The sequence below is a fragment of the Sminthopsis crassicaudata genome, chromosome 2, assembly GCF_048593235.1.
Source record: "Sminthopsis crassicaudata isolate SCR6 chromosome 2, ASM4859323v1, whole genome shotgun sequence".
NCBI lineage: Eukaryota > Metazoa > Chordata > Mammalia > Dasyuromorphia > Dasyuridae > Sminthopsis > Sminthopsis crassicaudata.
Genome location: NC_133618.1, coordinates 103,659,786 through 103,674,564, shown reverse-complemented (window position 1 = coordinate 103,674,564; position 14,779 = coordinate 103,659,786). Strand labels below are relative to the sequence as shown.

Below are 14,779 nucleotides of genomic sequence, written 5' to 3'. Positions count from 1 at the left end.
TACTATTACAGGGTATTTTAAATATAGTTTATGTAGAACTCCAAACTAGTTAGCATTTTAAAACCTCATTGTGCTCTTACTAAAGTTGTGGTTTATAGCGTATATTGAAGGTTAGGTTGTGTAGACCAGTGATGTCAAACTCATTAGCAGCCAGTGGCCAATAAAACTTCTGTGTGAACAAGATTAAATGTAGTGTGCCAGATTAAATTAAATGCATCAGATTCAAATGTAATTGGTAAATGTTTGACAAAATAAAAATACAGCACAACAAAGGATTTTTATTTGAATTTGCCACTACTGGTAGACAGGTACACAAGTTGGGTAGAATGATTGTTGTGGAAAGGTTTTCTTTTTATAGAAGTTATATAAATTATTCTTTGCATGTGATACATTCTTTTCCTTAAGAATGAGTTAGATAATGTTAATAATTTTTACTTATAATATTTTTAAGGTTTGGGTAGTGTTTTTTTTTTTTTTTTCTCAGAATAACCCTATGAAATAAATGCCCATCTCCAAATGAGGAAATGAAGCTCCTAAAAGGTTTGATACCTGATATGTGCCCATATAGCCATTCTGTCAGAGGTTGTAGTAGGATCCGGGTCAGAGGTCAACTTGAATTGGCAGAGGGAGTTCCCTCATCTGGGAGTTCTTTATGCCAATGAAGTACTAAATTTGGCTCCTAAAGACTTGCAAATTAATGTAGAGTGACATAAATAGAACCAGAAAAATAGTAAACTTTAGTGAATGTAACAGTGCAGATAGGAGAACCATGTGGAAAAATTATATGATAATGACTGCACTGTAACCTGCCCAAGACCTTCCTCTGATTGCAGAGGTACAGGATTATTGAATAAACTGCCAGATTCTGTGGTTGTTGTTATTCTGTAATGTACTTTTCCCCCCTTTTTATATTTGTTGCAAGATATAGTTCTTGAGCCATATTTAGAAGTGAATGTGATGTTAAAACAATATCAACAAAGATAATAAATTTTTAAAAGCAGTTCAGTGACCATTAAAAAGAACCAGGAATTTTAGTTATACAGAAGGCTTGCTTCAATGTGTTTTAATATATTTTATAAATTGGATGTAGAATATCAAAGGTTCTGATTGGATCCTGATGTTTACCCTCTTCCCCCTCCTAAAAAAGAAAAAAATTAAGAGTAGGCCTGTCTTGAAAGATTAAATTTGAGAGCTCTTAGATATATGTTTAAGTAATAGTTCTTAAAGTGAGGGTGCAATGTATGAAATAAAATGTATTTTATTTTGTTATTTGGTAGAGAGGTAGAAAAGCACATGAGTCATTTGGCTGTTTTTCATATCTGATATTTAAGGATTTTTTTCAGCCTACATAATGCTAAAAAGTTCCAGAAATGTTTCAGTTTCTTTATAAGATGACTGGATGTGTTGTGGTGCAATAAAAATGAACTTTCAATCATAGATCATATTTCGTGTAACACTGTCATTTCATGTATTTCTTTTAACTAGTTTGGTTTGTAAAGAATAAATCTTAATCTTAAGTGTTTGGTCAGTATGCTTTTAAAAAGGTAATTAGCTATATATGACAGAAGCTTATATGATTTTATATATATTCTTCACTGGGGTAAAAACATTCTTTTAAATTTAATGAAATTGAATTTATCCAATTTAAAAATTCTGACATATTTTTATAGATATTTCTGAATATTACTAAAAAGATTCCTAGGATGTGAATTTTCCTAAATAGCCATTAAATGAATCAGACTTTTTTTTTTTAAAGGATATTTGTACATTTGTATTCCATCATAACCTGTACAGAGAATATGTTCTCATAAATGCCATCCAATTTATTTTTTAAATAAAGGACAAAGTGATCATATATGAAATATGATTTGAGGGGATTCTGGTTCTAAGAGATGTCAAAATAATAAAACAGTATTTCTCTATTTAAATTATTCAAATTTCTTGATTTTGCTAGCTCCTCAGATTAATATCATAGTGAATGCTTAACCATAATAGATTTCAGCTAAGAACTCTGCATTTTACAGGTTTGAAATTAAACTCTGTCTTTCTTTGGATCAGCCCATTTTAATTGCATAAGGTACAGTCTTTATGATAATCACTGTATAGTTGGAACTGATCCTGAATACCAGTATCATAATGTCATAATATGACAAAACATTACCTAGACATAACATATATTTCAATGCTGACAATAGCATTTTTGCATTTGGGAAAATGTAGACTTCACTCAACAAATAGGTTCTTTTTGGTCTGAGCAACGAGTAGAGGGTTAGAACAATAAGCAGATTGAATGCAGGAATTAGTGCTGAGGTATTAGTAGCCTAGTTACAGATTGCACTGCGTCAGTCTGCTCCACACCCAGAAGACGTCAGGTGACTAAAGTCCTGCAGTAGTTGTGCAGCATATAAGACTGCAGACCTCTGTTGATGAAACTGATGTTTCATGTCTCAGGCAGTAGATTTTTCTTTTTGCAGCTTTTCTGTTGGTATGCATAATTGATATTCCCAGCTGTTGGCTAGATCTTTTGGAGAGCCATGGACTGCCAGCCGAAAACTTGGAAGGACAAGGGTAAATCAGCTTTAAAATTTCCTTTTCTTATGCTTTTGTATGTGACCAGCCATGTTGTTCAGTGATTGCAGCTTGCAGGTTAGGCTTTTCAACTGAGAATGAAACTGAAAATATTTGAATTTTATAACCAAATAGGTTTTTAGGAAACGATTTGAATTTAATAACCATGCAGCATATTTTCATAACTTGTGTTTGTTATAAAATGGCTTGTTCTAAATGTTTTATTGGCATTTGCTTGAGATTATTGCTTTAACCTTGTACTGTTTGATCAGTGCAGTTCTAAGCTGATTTATTCGCTTTCCTGGTAACTTATCTTTGAATTTTGGTAAACATTTACTGGTCTTAATTAAATATATACTATTGAAATTCTTTTGGTCTGTTTTCATTTTCCTTGATATTTTAGATGTAAGCAGGTTGTTAGTAAATCCCTTCTAATCAGATTATAATTGTTGTAAAACCTTAAAAATATGATTGGCAAGAACTATTTTAAAATAAATGTCTAGACTTGATTCATTAACCTTTGTCCTTGTAATAACCAATCAGTGATCTCTATCCCTTTTCCTCCCCTCCTAAGCTCCAGACCCCTTTAAGTTTCAGTGAATCATTGTGTAAGAATTTAACCCCTGTAAGATTTTACATTTTATAACTTAACTGTAAGTATGCTTTTAAGATTTTAAGTTCCTTTACTAAAATGTTGTTTAAAGGAAAAAGCTGAAAATGATAGGCCTTCAGCTTTGCTCTTAAAAATTGATAAGTTATTTAAAGAAGACATTGCAGAATGTCCTCAGAATTTTAAATGTCTAATTCTTGACTTATGCTATATTAAAAATTATAAGAATATTTAAACATACAATTTGGAATCATTAAGGTTTTGCATAAGGTTTTTGCATTAAGGTTACTGGCACAGAGTTTAGGTGATTGTGTATACAATAGGAAATTATGGAGAACTACTAATCATAGCATTCAATATAAAATTTCTTCATTCAGTTTGGTTAAAATGTGGGAGGAATATGGTGGGTGTGAATTCATATTCATATATAAAATTGGATTTTAGAAATAAAAAACAATTGAGCTATGAGGATATATCTTTTATATTAATTTAGTTTTAAAGGAATAGTTTTCCTTTTAATGAGGGAGGCCTTTATCAATGAGAAATTGTGCTGATATTGTGTTCATTGTTCACAAATATTGTATTGATGAACTTTTTGTGGGAATGGCTTGTTTAGGAATATCTTTGTGGAAACTCCCTGCATTGATGAAGATCTCTCTCTGAGAGTGGCCTGGGGACACTCACCACACCCATGGTCAATAGGTTATCATGTATCAAATGGAGAACTTGGAACCAGGTCTTCTTGCCTCTATTACAGCCTTCCACTCAGTCACACACTCTCAGGAATGATGGTAGTGACTATAATAAATATATGGGTTCCCATACCAGATCATTCCCAGGTGACATTTAGTTCTAGTTAGTAAAATATGTAATACCTTCATGTTAATTTGTAACACCAAATGAATAATTCAGAGTAAATTGGCTGCATCAACTTTAAATATTTAATGACATTGTAAGTTTTTAGATTATGTCTATTAAATTTTTTTTCTGAATCTGAGACACTGGAGAGGCCAAAGGAAACCTTCTTGGAAGATCTGAAATTGATTTTGAATTCATTATTTATGCCAAATCAGTCAGACCTTTAACTTCTTTTGGATTGATTTGTAGGCAAACCTCTCTTGGGCTTTGGGGGTGAAATACCTTGTTTTGTAAGATTCATTAATGATTTCTGGTGAGATTATATTTATTCTTAATGCATCTTAAGACTTAACCCCTTAATCCAAATAAAAAATATTACTGTTTTATGTTTTAGAGGGATTGGTGCACTCATAGGAAGCACTTTCCATGTGGGAAGAACCTAAAAAGTATCAGGTTGTATTATGCCTGATGAGACAGCTTGAAATATAGAAGAGCTATTTCAAAAATTTAGTCGAGTTCTTCCTTCCCCCATAGACCTATTACATTTTTAATTTTTAAGGAAATGGGTCATTGTTGCCAAAATTTCAAAGTAAGGCCTTGAGAGTATGTATTTTATCATTAATTTGTATTTGTAATCTCAGCTCTTGAATTTGCATTCCTTTTTTGAATGATTCAGATCTCATTTATGACACTTTAGCAGAAATGTTGATGACAAGTGAAATCTTCTACATAGCTATAATTTTAGGCTGTAGATTGTTTATTAGGAACTACAAAATGCAAGATGTGCTTAGGGATACAAAAAAAAGTATAAGAAATTATTCTTTAATGGGGGAAAATCACATGTTTATATATAGATAAGTAGCAATACAAGATAGTATTTGATTAATGCCAAATGAATGGTTCAGTAATTTAAGTGCTATGGAACTTCTAAGAAGTTGGGACTCTAACTGAGCAACGACAGGTGGGGTAGGAATCAGAAAGAAAGATAAGTATTTCAGATTTGTGTGAGGAAGGAGAAAAGAGGAATTATCTGGCTTTACCAGGCTAATTTTTGTTCAATAATATTGGGAAATTAGATTGACGTTATAGAGTGGAAAGAGCACTGGCCTGGGAGTCAAGTCTTGGACAAGTAGGCTTCGGAAAAGGAAGAAATAGGTGAAGGTGAGACTTTGAAATGACAAAAGTTTCTCAGCTCTGAATGACTGTATCATAAAAACAAAACTGTCATCAAACTTTTCTGCCTCCTGTGGGCAGTTGCTCCCCTCTCACCACACTAATCTATTCTGTTTAAGCATCAAAATGATTTTCCTAAAGCTTAGGTTTGCCTGTGCCATACTTCTTCTTCTCATAATTTAGTAAACTCCAGTGGCTCCCCATTGCCTCCAGGATCAAAACCAAAGGTTGGGCATGCAGTGCCCTTCCCAGATTAGTCCAATGACAGTAGTCTCTTGGTAGGTCCATCTTTGAGCTCCAGGCTTCCTGCTCCCTTCTGTGCCTGAATGCTCTCCTTAATGTCTCCACCTTCTGGCTTCCTGTAAATTCCACCTAAAAGCCCAACTTCTCCAGGAACCTTTTGCCAACCCCTCTTAACTCTAATATTTTACCTCTTGGTTATTTTCCATTTATATTGAAGAGAGCATATTTGTTTGCACGTTGTTTTCCCCATTAGATTGCAAACTCTATGATGGCAAGGATTCTCTTCTATTTCTTTTTGTATCTCCAGAATTTAGTATAGTACTTGACCCATAGTAGGTCTTTAATAAATATTTACTGATTAATTGATTATGAAAGCTAGTTTCTGAAACTGGTTTTAGAGGGGTGAAGATAAATTTAATTCTAGTTTGTTGAGGTTAAAGTGCAGTGTGTTATCTGAGTGAAAATTAACCATCAATGGGGGCACCTAGGTGGTTCAGTGGATAGAGCACCAACCTTGAATTCGGGAGGACCCGAGTTCAAATTTAATCTCAGACACTTAACACTTCCTAGCTGTGTGACCCTGGGCAAGTCACTTAACCCCAGCCTCACCAAGGAAGTGAAAATATGGGACTCAAATCTACCAAACGCAGGGCGTAGGAGCCAAGAAGTCCTGGGCTCAAATCCCGTCTCAAATGCTGCTTTTTGTGTGATCCAGGCAAGCCATTCATCCTGTCTCAGTTTCCTCACCTGTAGAGTGGGCTAATAATAATAGCTCTCATCTCCCAGAGTTTTGTGGAGCTCTTAAAGTGCGCTGTAAATACTGACTAGTTAGTAGTGCAGATTCTGTGGGCTGGCCATGCTGGTAATTGATAAGATTTAGCAATTTCTTGCAGATAATTGTTGAAGCCAAAGAATTTTTAAGGCTTAGCACTGAATCTTGGGGAACGCCCACGTTTGATGAGCCACTAGAGGAAGTTGAACTATTAAGGGGATGGTTTAGTTGATGTGAGAAGAGTAGGCGTACCACATGTACCAAGGAAGAAGAATTTCAAGGAGGAGGAATGAACATCTGTTCAAAAGATAAAATTCAGATTCACAAGAATAAAGACTGAGAAAATAGATTTTGGTAGCTGTGTAGATTTTGAGAAAATAGATTTTGAGTAGCGGTGGCCACCACAGGAGTACTTTTTAAACCATCAGTGTATGTTGACTTACCTTGAAACAAATATATTTTCAGTGAATTCTTCCACCTAAAACCCACTTCTCAGAGTAGGGATCCTATATGGCTCTTGGTGAAAGCTACTATATTGAAATTGAAGCTCAGAGGTTTGTGTGTGTGCACTCATGTCATGCATTTGTGCCCACACAAATGACTATGAAGCTCACCTATGCAGGGTCAAGGCTCTACTTCTGGTTGCATTATTATTATTTTTTTCCCTGGTGGAAGGGAATACTCATTCATAGGGAATAATATATCCCTCATCCCCTGCAAAGAAGGGAGATGTGTTTTCTTTCTCTTTGGGGGGGGACAAGCTTGGTCTTTAGATTTAACAATATTCTGTTTTGTTTTTCTTTTCAATTACATGTTGTCCTTGTATATCTTGTTCCTGGTTCTGCTTAATTTGTTTTGCATCAGTTCTTAGTCTTGTATTTTTCTTTTGCAGAGACAGGGAGGTATTTTTATTTTGCTCTGTTTCTGCTTGTAAGATTTTTAGAATTTAGACATTTTAGAAATCAAATTTTTTTTCATGTTTGTACCAATTTGTGTGTGTATGTATGATTTTTTTGCTCTGCTTTGAATGGGATGAGTATATGATCCCATTGGGGAAGAGGCAGGATTGACAACTTCTGTTCAGCTGTGTTCCAAGGTTCCAAAGGAGTGGGGGGAAAGCTGCTTCCTGGGCCAAGAGTGTAATTCTTATCCATCCTTAAGGATTAATTACACTCTTTGCTTTGGAAAGAACATTTAGTTGGAGCATGGAATTCAGACTGTCCTTTGGATCTCCCTGGACTCTTCTTTCATTCCTTTACCTCTTGGGCTACCCCCACTAAGATTTGGATAAAGGGGAAAGAGTTGTTGAATGAGAAGCAACAGCTCTATATACACTTGTACTTTGATCATAAGTTCAATTGTGTTGCTGCCTGGGGACATATTGCTGATCTTCCTTACTGTTGTAGAATGCTGAGCTGAGGTCAAAGTACTTGACTGCTGCATTGCTCTGCAATATAATATAAAAAATGTTTTAGATAATATCCAAGATCTACATCAGGAGGTGAATAGAGTGAAAAAAAACTTGAATATATTTTTTAGTCAATTATATTTAATCTTTATGTGGAATATTATTAGTTGGTACTAAAGCACTGTTGCTTTGTTTTTCCATGGTATATTGTTATATACTATATTACATGTATACAATTAATCTTTAAAAAATAAAAACAAATCACTTTATAGAAGAATGGTATTAACCTCTCCTCTCTTCATTCTTCCCCCTTTCCCTCCCAATTGATAATTAGAAAGACAGAAAGAGGGAGAGAGAAAGAATTCTTAAATTTAAAAGTAACTTTTTTGAGGCTAAGGAACTCTCTTCTCATGTAGATTTCATTCTGTGTATGACTTATGTAGATGAGTCCTAGAGAATTGTCTCAGACATACCAAGGTTGTGATTTATTTGGGATCACTTTGTAGTGTTTGAGGCAGCATTTGAGTCCTTATCTTTTTAATGACAAGCTTAGAACTCTTATCCACAAGAGTCACATCTTTAGAAGTTTAAAAACCTGTGCCTTTACTTCCCTAGAGTACTAACAACCTAAGTATGTGCACAATCTAACATGCTTTATATCCTTGTTTTTAATCAATATTAGAGTTTCTCTACCAGTTCACAAGAAGTCCTGTTACTAGTTGTTAAATAGAATTTCAGTGTCTTTGCATATCAAAATGGGAAAATGCTTTTGTTGAAATAAAGGTTTTCATATTTGTATAAATGAGTTACCTTTAAAAATGAAAATTGTTGAAACTTGTGTCCAGGCTAAGGAACTATGTGCTCGATATCATTAAAGTAGCTAAATCATATTCATTCAATCACTGTTATGAGTTTGCTCTGACTTCTGTTAAGTAATGATTTCATTAAAAAAAAAAAGTTCTGTTCTCTGTGGAACATCCTTTCCATAATGATATTTATTCTACAACTAATCTCTTTCTGGGGATGCTGTGTGTTTTAGTGGGAAAATTGCTCAGGAGAGATTTGGGTTTAAATCCTATCTCTGGTACTGAGCTTTTTACATTACTCACCTGGGGAGGATCAAATGGGGATAGTAATACCTGTAATACTTCCCTTACAGGTTGATGTATCAGATATCATAAATCAGGCAACCAGGCACAGTGTATAAGAAGACTCATTAAAACTCTTATTAACTTGGGCAAGTCACTTGATCTATCTGCCTCAGTTTCCTTATAATTATAATGCTTGTTTCTCCAGTTTCTTGTGGAGTTTAAATGATAATATTTGTAAAGTACTTTGTAAACGTGAAAGTTCTATAAAAATGATAGCAGTAACAATAATAATCAACAAAATACTATGTAAATTTATATATAAATTCAATTATTAGTATTTTTTCATCTCCTTTGGGGAGTTATTATAGGTCAGTGGTTAAGATTATGTCTTGGGTCTTCAAGAAATCTTGAATGATGACAGACACTTTGGTGGAAGAGATCCTTTAAAGCAGTATTTTTATTCTGCCAATTTAAATGCTTAAAAAAAAGGAACAATGAGCACAGTGGGATCTTTAATTCTCTACATCTTAGAGTCACTAATATGAAAGTAAAGATATTTTCTATGGAATATTGCTTGCAAAAGCCTGTCTTTTGACAGTAGAGATCTTCTAGTAATATGACTGTAGAGAGAATTCTCACAAATTTTATATAGATGAAAAGGCAGGCATTTAGATCAGTAAGTAGTTGTTGGTATTCTTCTGATATTTTTCTGATATTAAGGTTTAAGGGGTCCCTTTTTCCCCTTTTTTGCCATTGGTATATTCCCTTCCTTCATATCATGGAGAATTGGTCTCTCCATGGCATCACACTTATGTTACAATTGGTAAGACAGCTGGTAATCCAGTGGAGTCACTCAAATAGATGTGGGACCGAAAGGATCCCTGTAGGCCTCATATTGATTTAGTTTTAAAATGTAATATTATCTATATCTTGTTATTACACATTTATCTATTCTGTTAAAAAATTCCCAATTATGTTTTAACCTGATTTGGACAACACTCAGGAGGAATACAGTGTACCCTCTTGTGTCTTCCCCTCTCAACTTTTCTACATTTCTATTTTCTCTTCCTTTAGACTATAAGTTTCTTGATGGTAGTCTGTCTTTTTATTAATTATTTTCAGATTGTTAATTGTATCCTCTGCTTAATGTTAGTGCCTGGTATTTAATAAGTATTATTTTGAATTTTTCTGCTTTACAAATAAGTAAGTCAAATATTTGTTGAATAAATTGATTTTTTTTTTTTTAATGTTACTTGACTTCTTGACTTGGCTTACAGGGAGAAAGATGAATGGTCAACAAAGGTGAATGAGTTCAATGCAGCCTTCATGTTGAAGGATTCCCAATGGATGATAAACAGAAACTGCAAATATTTCTGTTACAGATAAATATCTTGGTGGTTACCTAAAAGTCCTAGATTATTTCAGAGAATTCTGGCCCAGCCATCCATATTTTGGGGTGGGAATGGATAGATGATGTCTATTGCCCAGAATGTAATATATTGTTGGATGGACCTACTGTGATGCTTTTCCAGCTATACAAATGGACAAGGAGTTGGACCCAGAATTAAACAGAAAGAAAGTAGGTTAGATTGCTGATTGCTTTTAGGAAATTGCAAAGCTCTTTTAAATAATGACAATCAAACATTCATATTTTTTGTTACTTCCATTTCATTGTTACATTTTTTTGTTCTGATTCACTGTTTCATGTAAGTTCTCAGTACTTTTCTGGATTCTTCACTTTTGTCATTCTTACATTGCATTTATTACATTATGTTCATGGGCCACAGTTTGTTTAGCTGTTTCCTAGTTCTATTTTTGTTTTACTACCACACATGAGTATAGATAGGTGGAAGAATGCATGATGCAAAATGAATTCCACCTGAGGCATGGTGTTAATATTTTAAGCATTACAGAAGTAATGAGAGGTTTCATTATTTTTAATTTCTTTAACTTTTCCTTTTGAGATAGGTATTTTTGGGGATCATCAGTATACCCTCCCCAAAAATACCTAAGTGTTTTTAGGATGAAACTTAATTGTAACTTAACAATTAATGAAAGCAAAAGCTTCAGTAAGTTACTGATTTGAAACAAAGTATAATTGGATGACTTTTGCATTTAAGGAATGCTTATTACTGGAACTATTTTTAGTTATGCCAGATGACAGTTTGTGATTACCAAATGTAGGCAGCTGCTACTTATTCTAAAATGGTTCAGGAAAACTTATTTTGAAGAAAAGATTTCAGTGCAATGAGTATTTTAAATGTCAGACTATTTGCTTTTGAAAAGATTTTGCTCTCTCTCTCTCTCTCTCTCTCTCTCTCTCTCTCTCTCTCTCTCTCTATATATATATATATATATATATATATATATATATATATAATTATGTATATAATAAAACTTGCCAGAATCACACATTTATAATTTGCTCATTTTTTCTTTTAAAAATGTCATTTAAGAAATAGCTTCTTATAGAACAAGATTACTTGGGTTCAAATTTAGTTAAAATCAAACCATATGTCATTTTACCTTTTCAGAATTTCAAATTTAGTGTGGTTAATTTTATGTATTGCAAATAATAAATAATTGATTTAATTGAATTCAGTATAAGCTGCAAGTAGTAGCAGTATTAGATTTTTTCCTGTTCTGTTTAACTGTTTTTCTGTTTTAACAACTTTTGGATTAACTCTTTTATTAACTCTTGACTGTGAAAGATGTACTGTACAAGCTTTCTCTAGTATAAGCTTGCTTGTAAAAGGTAGGGAGTTAGAGTAGCTGACCTCCTAAGGGCCCTTCTTCTAAATTTAACAACTTTGTACATCTAAGTTTTGGCTCTGTTAAGGAATTAAAAGAGGCTAGCTGGAAACAAAATGTCTATAGAGCAAACTTTTTCTGCTTAGATGTTCATTATCAATTATATTATACCTTAGAATGTCAGGCTTTATCTTTAGTTAGAAGCAGAGCCTGACTTAAAATGCCTAATTTTCCCTTAATCCCAGTATTGATACAACTTTTGGTTTTCTAAGCTAGGTTGAAGCACGCACATTTTCTTCCCTGCTGCTTTTGATTTTTCTGCTTCCTTTTCCAAAGCATTCAGCCCTGCAGATTCTACTGTTTCCATTTCATTCAGATTTTTTTTTCTTTTTCATTCCTAATTCTTTTCTCATTTTGTTCAAATCCTAATGTCTCCTTTCTTTTTACCTTTCTGCAGTCCTTTTCCTGTCAGCTCTTTACCTGCAGCAATAGTGAAATCTTATTAAAAATGTATTAATGGAAGAGTCCAAGATTTTTGATAGAATTTGGTTGCCGCTTTAAAACAGGCTAAAAAGAAACCCAGCTTATGTCTTTCATATCCCTGTCCTTCTGCTTCAAGAACTGTGTTCTGTCCCCTGTCATCTACCTGTCCTAGTTTCTGTCCTGTAAAAACCTCTTTTCCAGTTTACAAAAAAGCTATGAATTGGACCTGAAGTCTATGGTGTTGGGGGGAGGATAGGAATGGAGAAATGGATATGGTTACCTGTCTATAAATACTTGGTTTCATTAGTATATTATTACACTAATTATTTGGGTTCTATAATATTAGACTTTTTGAGGGCCCAGACCTTGGAATCTACCTACCATTTCTAACAATGGTTATTCTATGAATAAGTTGGTTACAAGTTTTAAAAAATGCTATTTAATAACCAAGATTGAAAATTCTGGCAAGGTATCTGCTAAAAGGGAAGATCTGGTATTTGCCTAGGTTATCTGTGACATCCTGGGGGTAGTAAATGAAAAAATACTAGGATATGAGAGAGAAAGGAATATGGAATAATTCAGTATGTTTGGAGTTGATGTTGAATCTTGCTGAGTAAGTGAATGGAAGGAAGGGTGTCTTTTAAGACACCCTTTTAATTGGGGTTAAGTGACTTGCCCAGGGTCACACAACCAGGAAGTGTTAAGTGTCTGAGATCATATTTGAACTCAAGTTCTCCTGACTTCAGAGCTGGTGCTCTATCCACTGTGCCACCTAGCTTCTGGCAGCCCCTGAAGGAAGGATGTCTTGAGTCACCTTGGAATCATTGTTAGATATATGCTAACTGTATGGATCTTGGGTACCTAAGTGGTACTGTGGCTAGAGCATATCTTCATGAGTTCAAGTTCAGCCTCAAACACTTAGTAATTGTGCTACCCTGGGTAAGTTGCTTAACCCTCTGCCTCAATTCAAATGGAGAAGAAAAGAACAAACCATTCCATTATTTTTTCCCAAGAAAATCCCAGATGGAGTCATAAAAAGTTGGAGACCAAACTTCTAAGCAATAACAACAAAAAGTGCCATCTAAGGCCAAATGGGAGTAGCAAGTGAACATCTATGAAACTGGATGGAGAAAATAAGGGAATATTTTTACTTGAGAGCATTACTCACATTTTAGGGAGTGAGGTGAAGAGCCCTTGGCAGATAAAGATACCTAGTACAGTTGTGAACTTCCAATGCTGTCTAGGTGGGAAGAAGGATTTTGGTAAGTAATTGAGTGATCCTGATACAAAACTTCCAGAACATGCTTACAGTCCCAAATTCTGTATGTTATCTATTCACAGTCAAATAACATTTCTATAGACCAGACTTTTTCATCATTGCTGTTTAATGTTCTTTATAAGATAGTGAGACAACATTTTTACTCTAGTAAGTTCAGTAAACTTGATTTTGGGAACTTTTGCCAGATTTTTTCATGAGAGCATAGATTTTATTTTTTACTCTTAGTCACAGGTTGTGTCCATTAGCATTCAATAAGTTAATGAGTTAGGCTTGTATTGATCTAATGATTTGCTTCTTTAACTGTAGCCACTATCTTCATTTGGGAATACTTCCTTCTGCAGTGCTGTGGGTAGAGAACTGAATTCAAATGTCTATTAGCTGGGTGACTGGCCTGGTCGTTCTATAAAGTGGAATAATAAAAATAGCACTTGACTATTCATATTGTGAGGATAAAAAAATATTTTTAAAAGAGCTTTACAATCCTTAAAGCACCATATGACTTAATTATTATTGGGCTTCAGCAGCAAGATAATTCATTTTACTGGAAGGTGTGTTTACATATATTCAGTACTTCTCCCTTTCACTTTCATCTCTTCCTTCCCGCTATCCCAAGGAATGTTCAGCCTCATAGGTGATAGATGTAGAGCAGAGAAGTCATTGAGTCTAACCCCTTCTTGATACAAGTGAAGAAGCAGACCCAGAAATGTTACCCGAGTCACAGACTCATGTTCAGTGCATGGCTTGTGCTCAGGGCTTCCTGACCCCCAAGGGTCTTATCCATGGACAATTCCATTTTTATCTTTCTATCCCTAGGGCTAAACACAATGTCCTAGTGGAATAGGTGTTTAATTAATACTTATTGAAGGGAAATTACTTGTTTACAGTTATGTAGCTGGTCAGAGCCACTCCTAGAATCTAAGTCTAGTATAGGTACATTAGCATCTGGTGGCCTGCAGTCAGGAAGAGCTGGGTTCAAAATTGGCTTTTGACCCTTTCTAGCTGTTTGACATTGAGTAGACCACTATAATCTCTGCTTGTCTCTGTGTTAAACTGTAAAATAGGTTTAGTAAAAGCCCCTGCCTCCTTGTGAGACAATTGGGGTTAAGGGCACACAGCCAGGAAGTGTTAAGTGTCTGAGGTCAGATTTGAACTCAGGTCCTCCTGACTTCAAGGCTTGTGCTCTATCCACTGCACCATCTAACTTGTAGTGAGATCATATATTTTTTAAAACAACAGCACACCTAGTAGGCTTTTCCTTTTCTTTTTCCTTTCTCTTTTCCTCCTTTCTCCCCTCATAGCTGCTGCTCTAGTCCAAGCCCTTGCCACTTATCCCCTGGATTGTTCACTCCCTCTTGGCTTCTTTGCTCCACATCTCTCCTCTATGGTATTGCATTTTCCCCTCAATTGTTAGTGATTTTCTTCATGTCAGTGCACCCCCCGTTCCTCTCCTCACCAACTTAGGTGTCTCCCTGTTAACCTCCAGCATCAGAGAAAGCCTTCTCACCTTTCCCATCTTGTTCTGTTTTGCCCTCCTCCCCTGCCA

At 34.7% G+C, this 14,779-nt stretch overlaps 1 protein-coding gene across 4 annotated transcripts in view; it reads left to right on the top strand.

Moving 5' to 3' along the window:
* RTN4 (reticulon 4) overlaps positions 1–14,779 on the top strand; it is a 58,912-nt gene that overhangs the window by 28,497 nt on the left and 15,636 nt on the right. Inside the window, exon 1 of one of the 4 annotated variants that reach the window (XM_074286947.1) lies at positions 2,328–2,568. The exons of the other annotated variants lie outside the window; for them this stretch is intronic. Coding sequence (XP_074143048.1) covers positions 2,535–2,568 — 34 coding nt within the window. The 5' untranslated portion in view covers positions 2,328–2,534. Of the gene's footprint in view, positions 1–2,327; positions 2,569–14,779 lie in introns of those variants that run through there. 4 annotated transcript variants of the gene reach the window in all.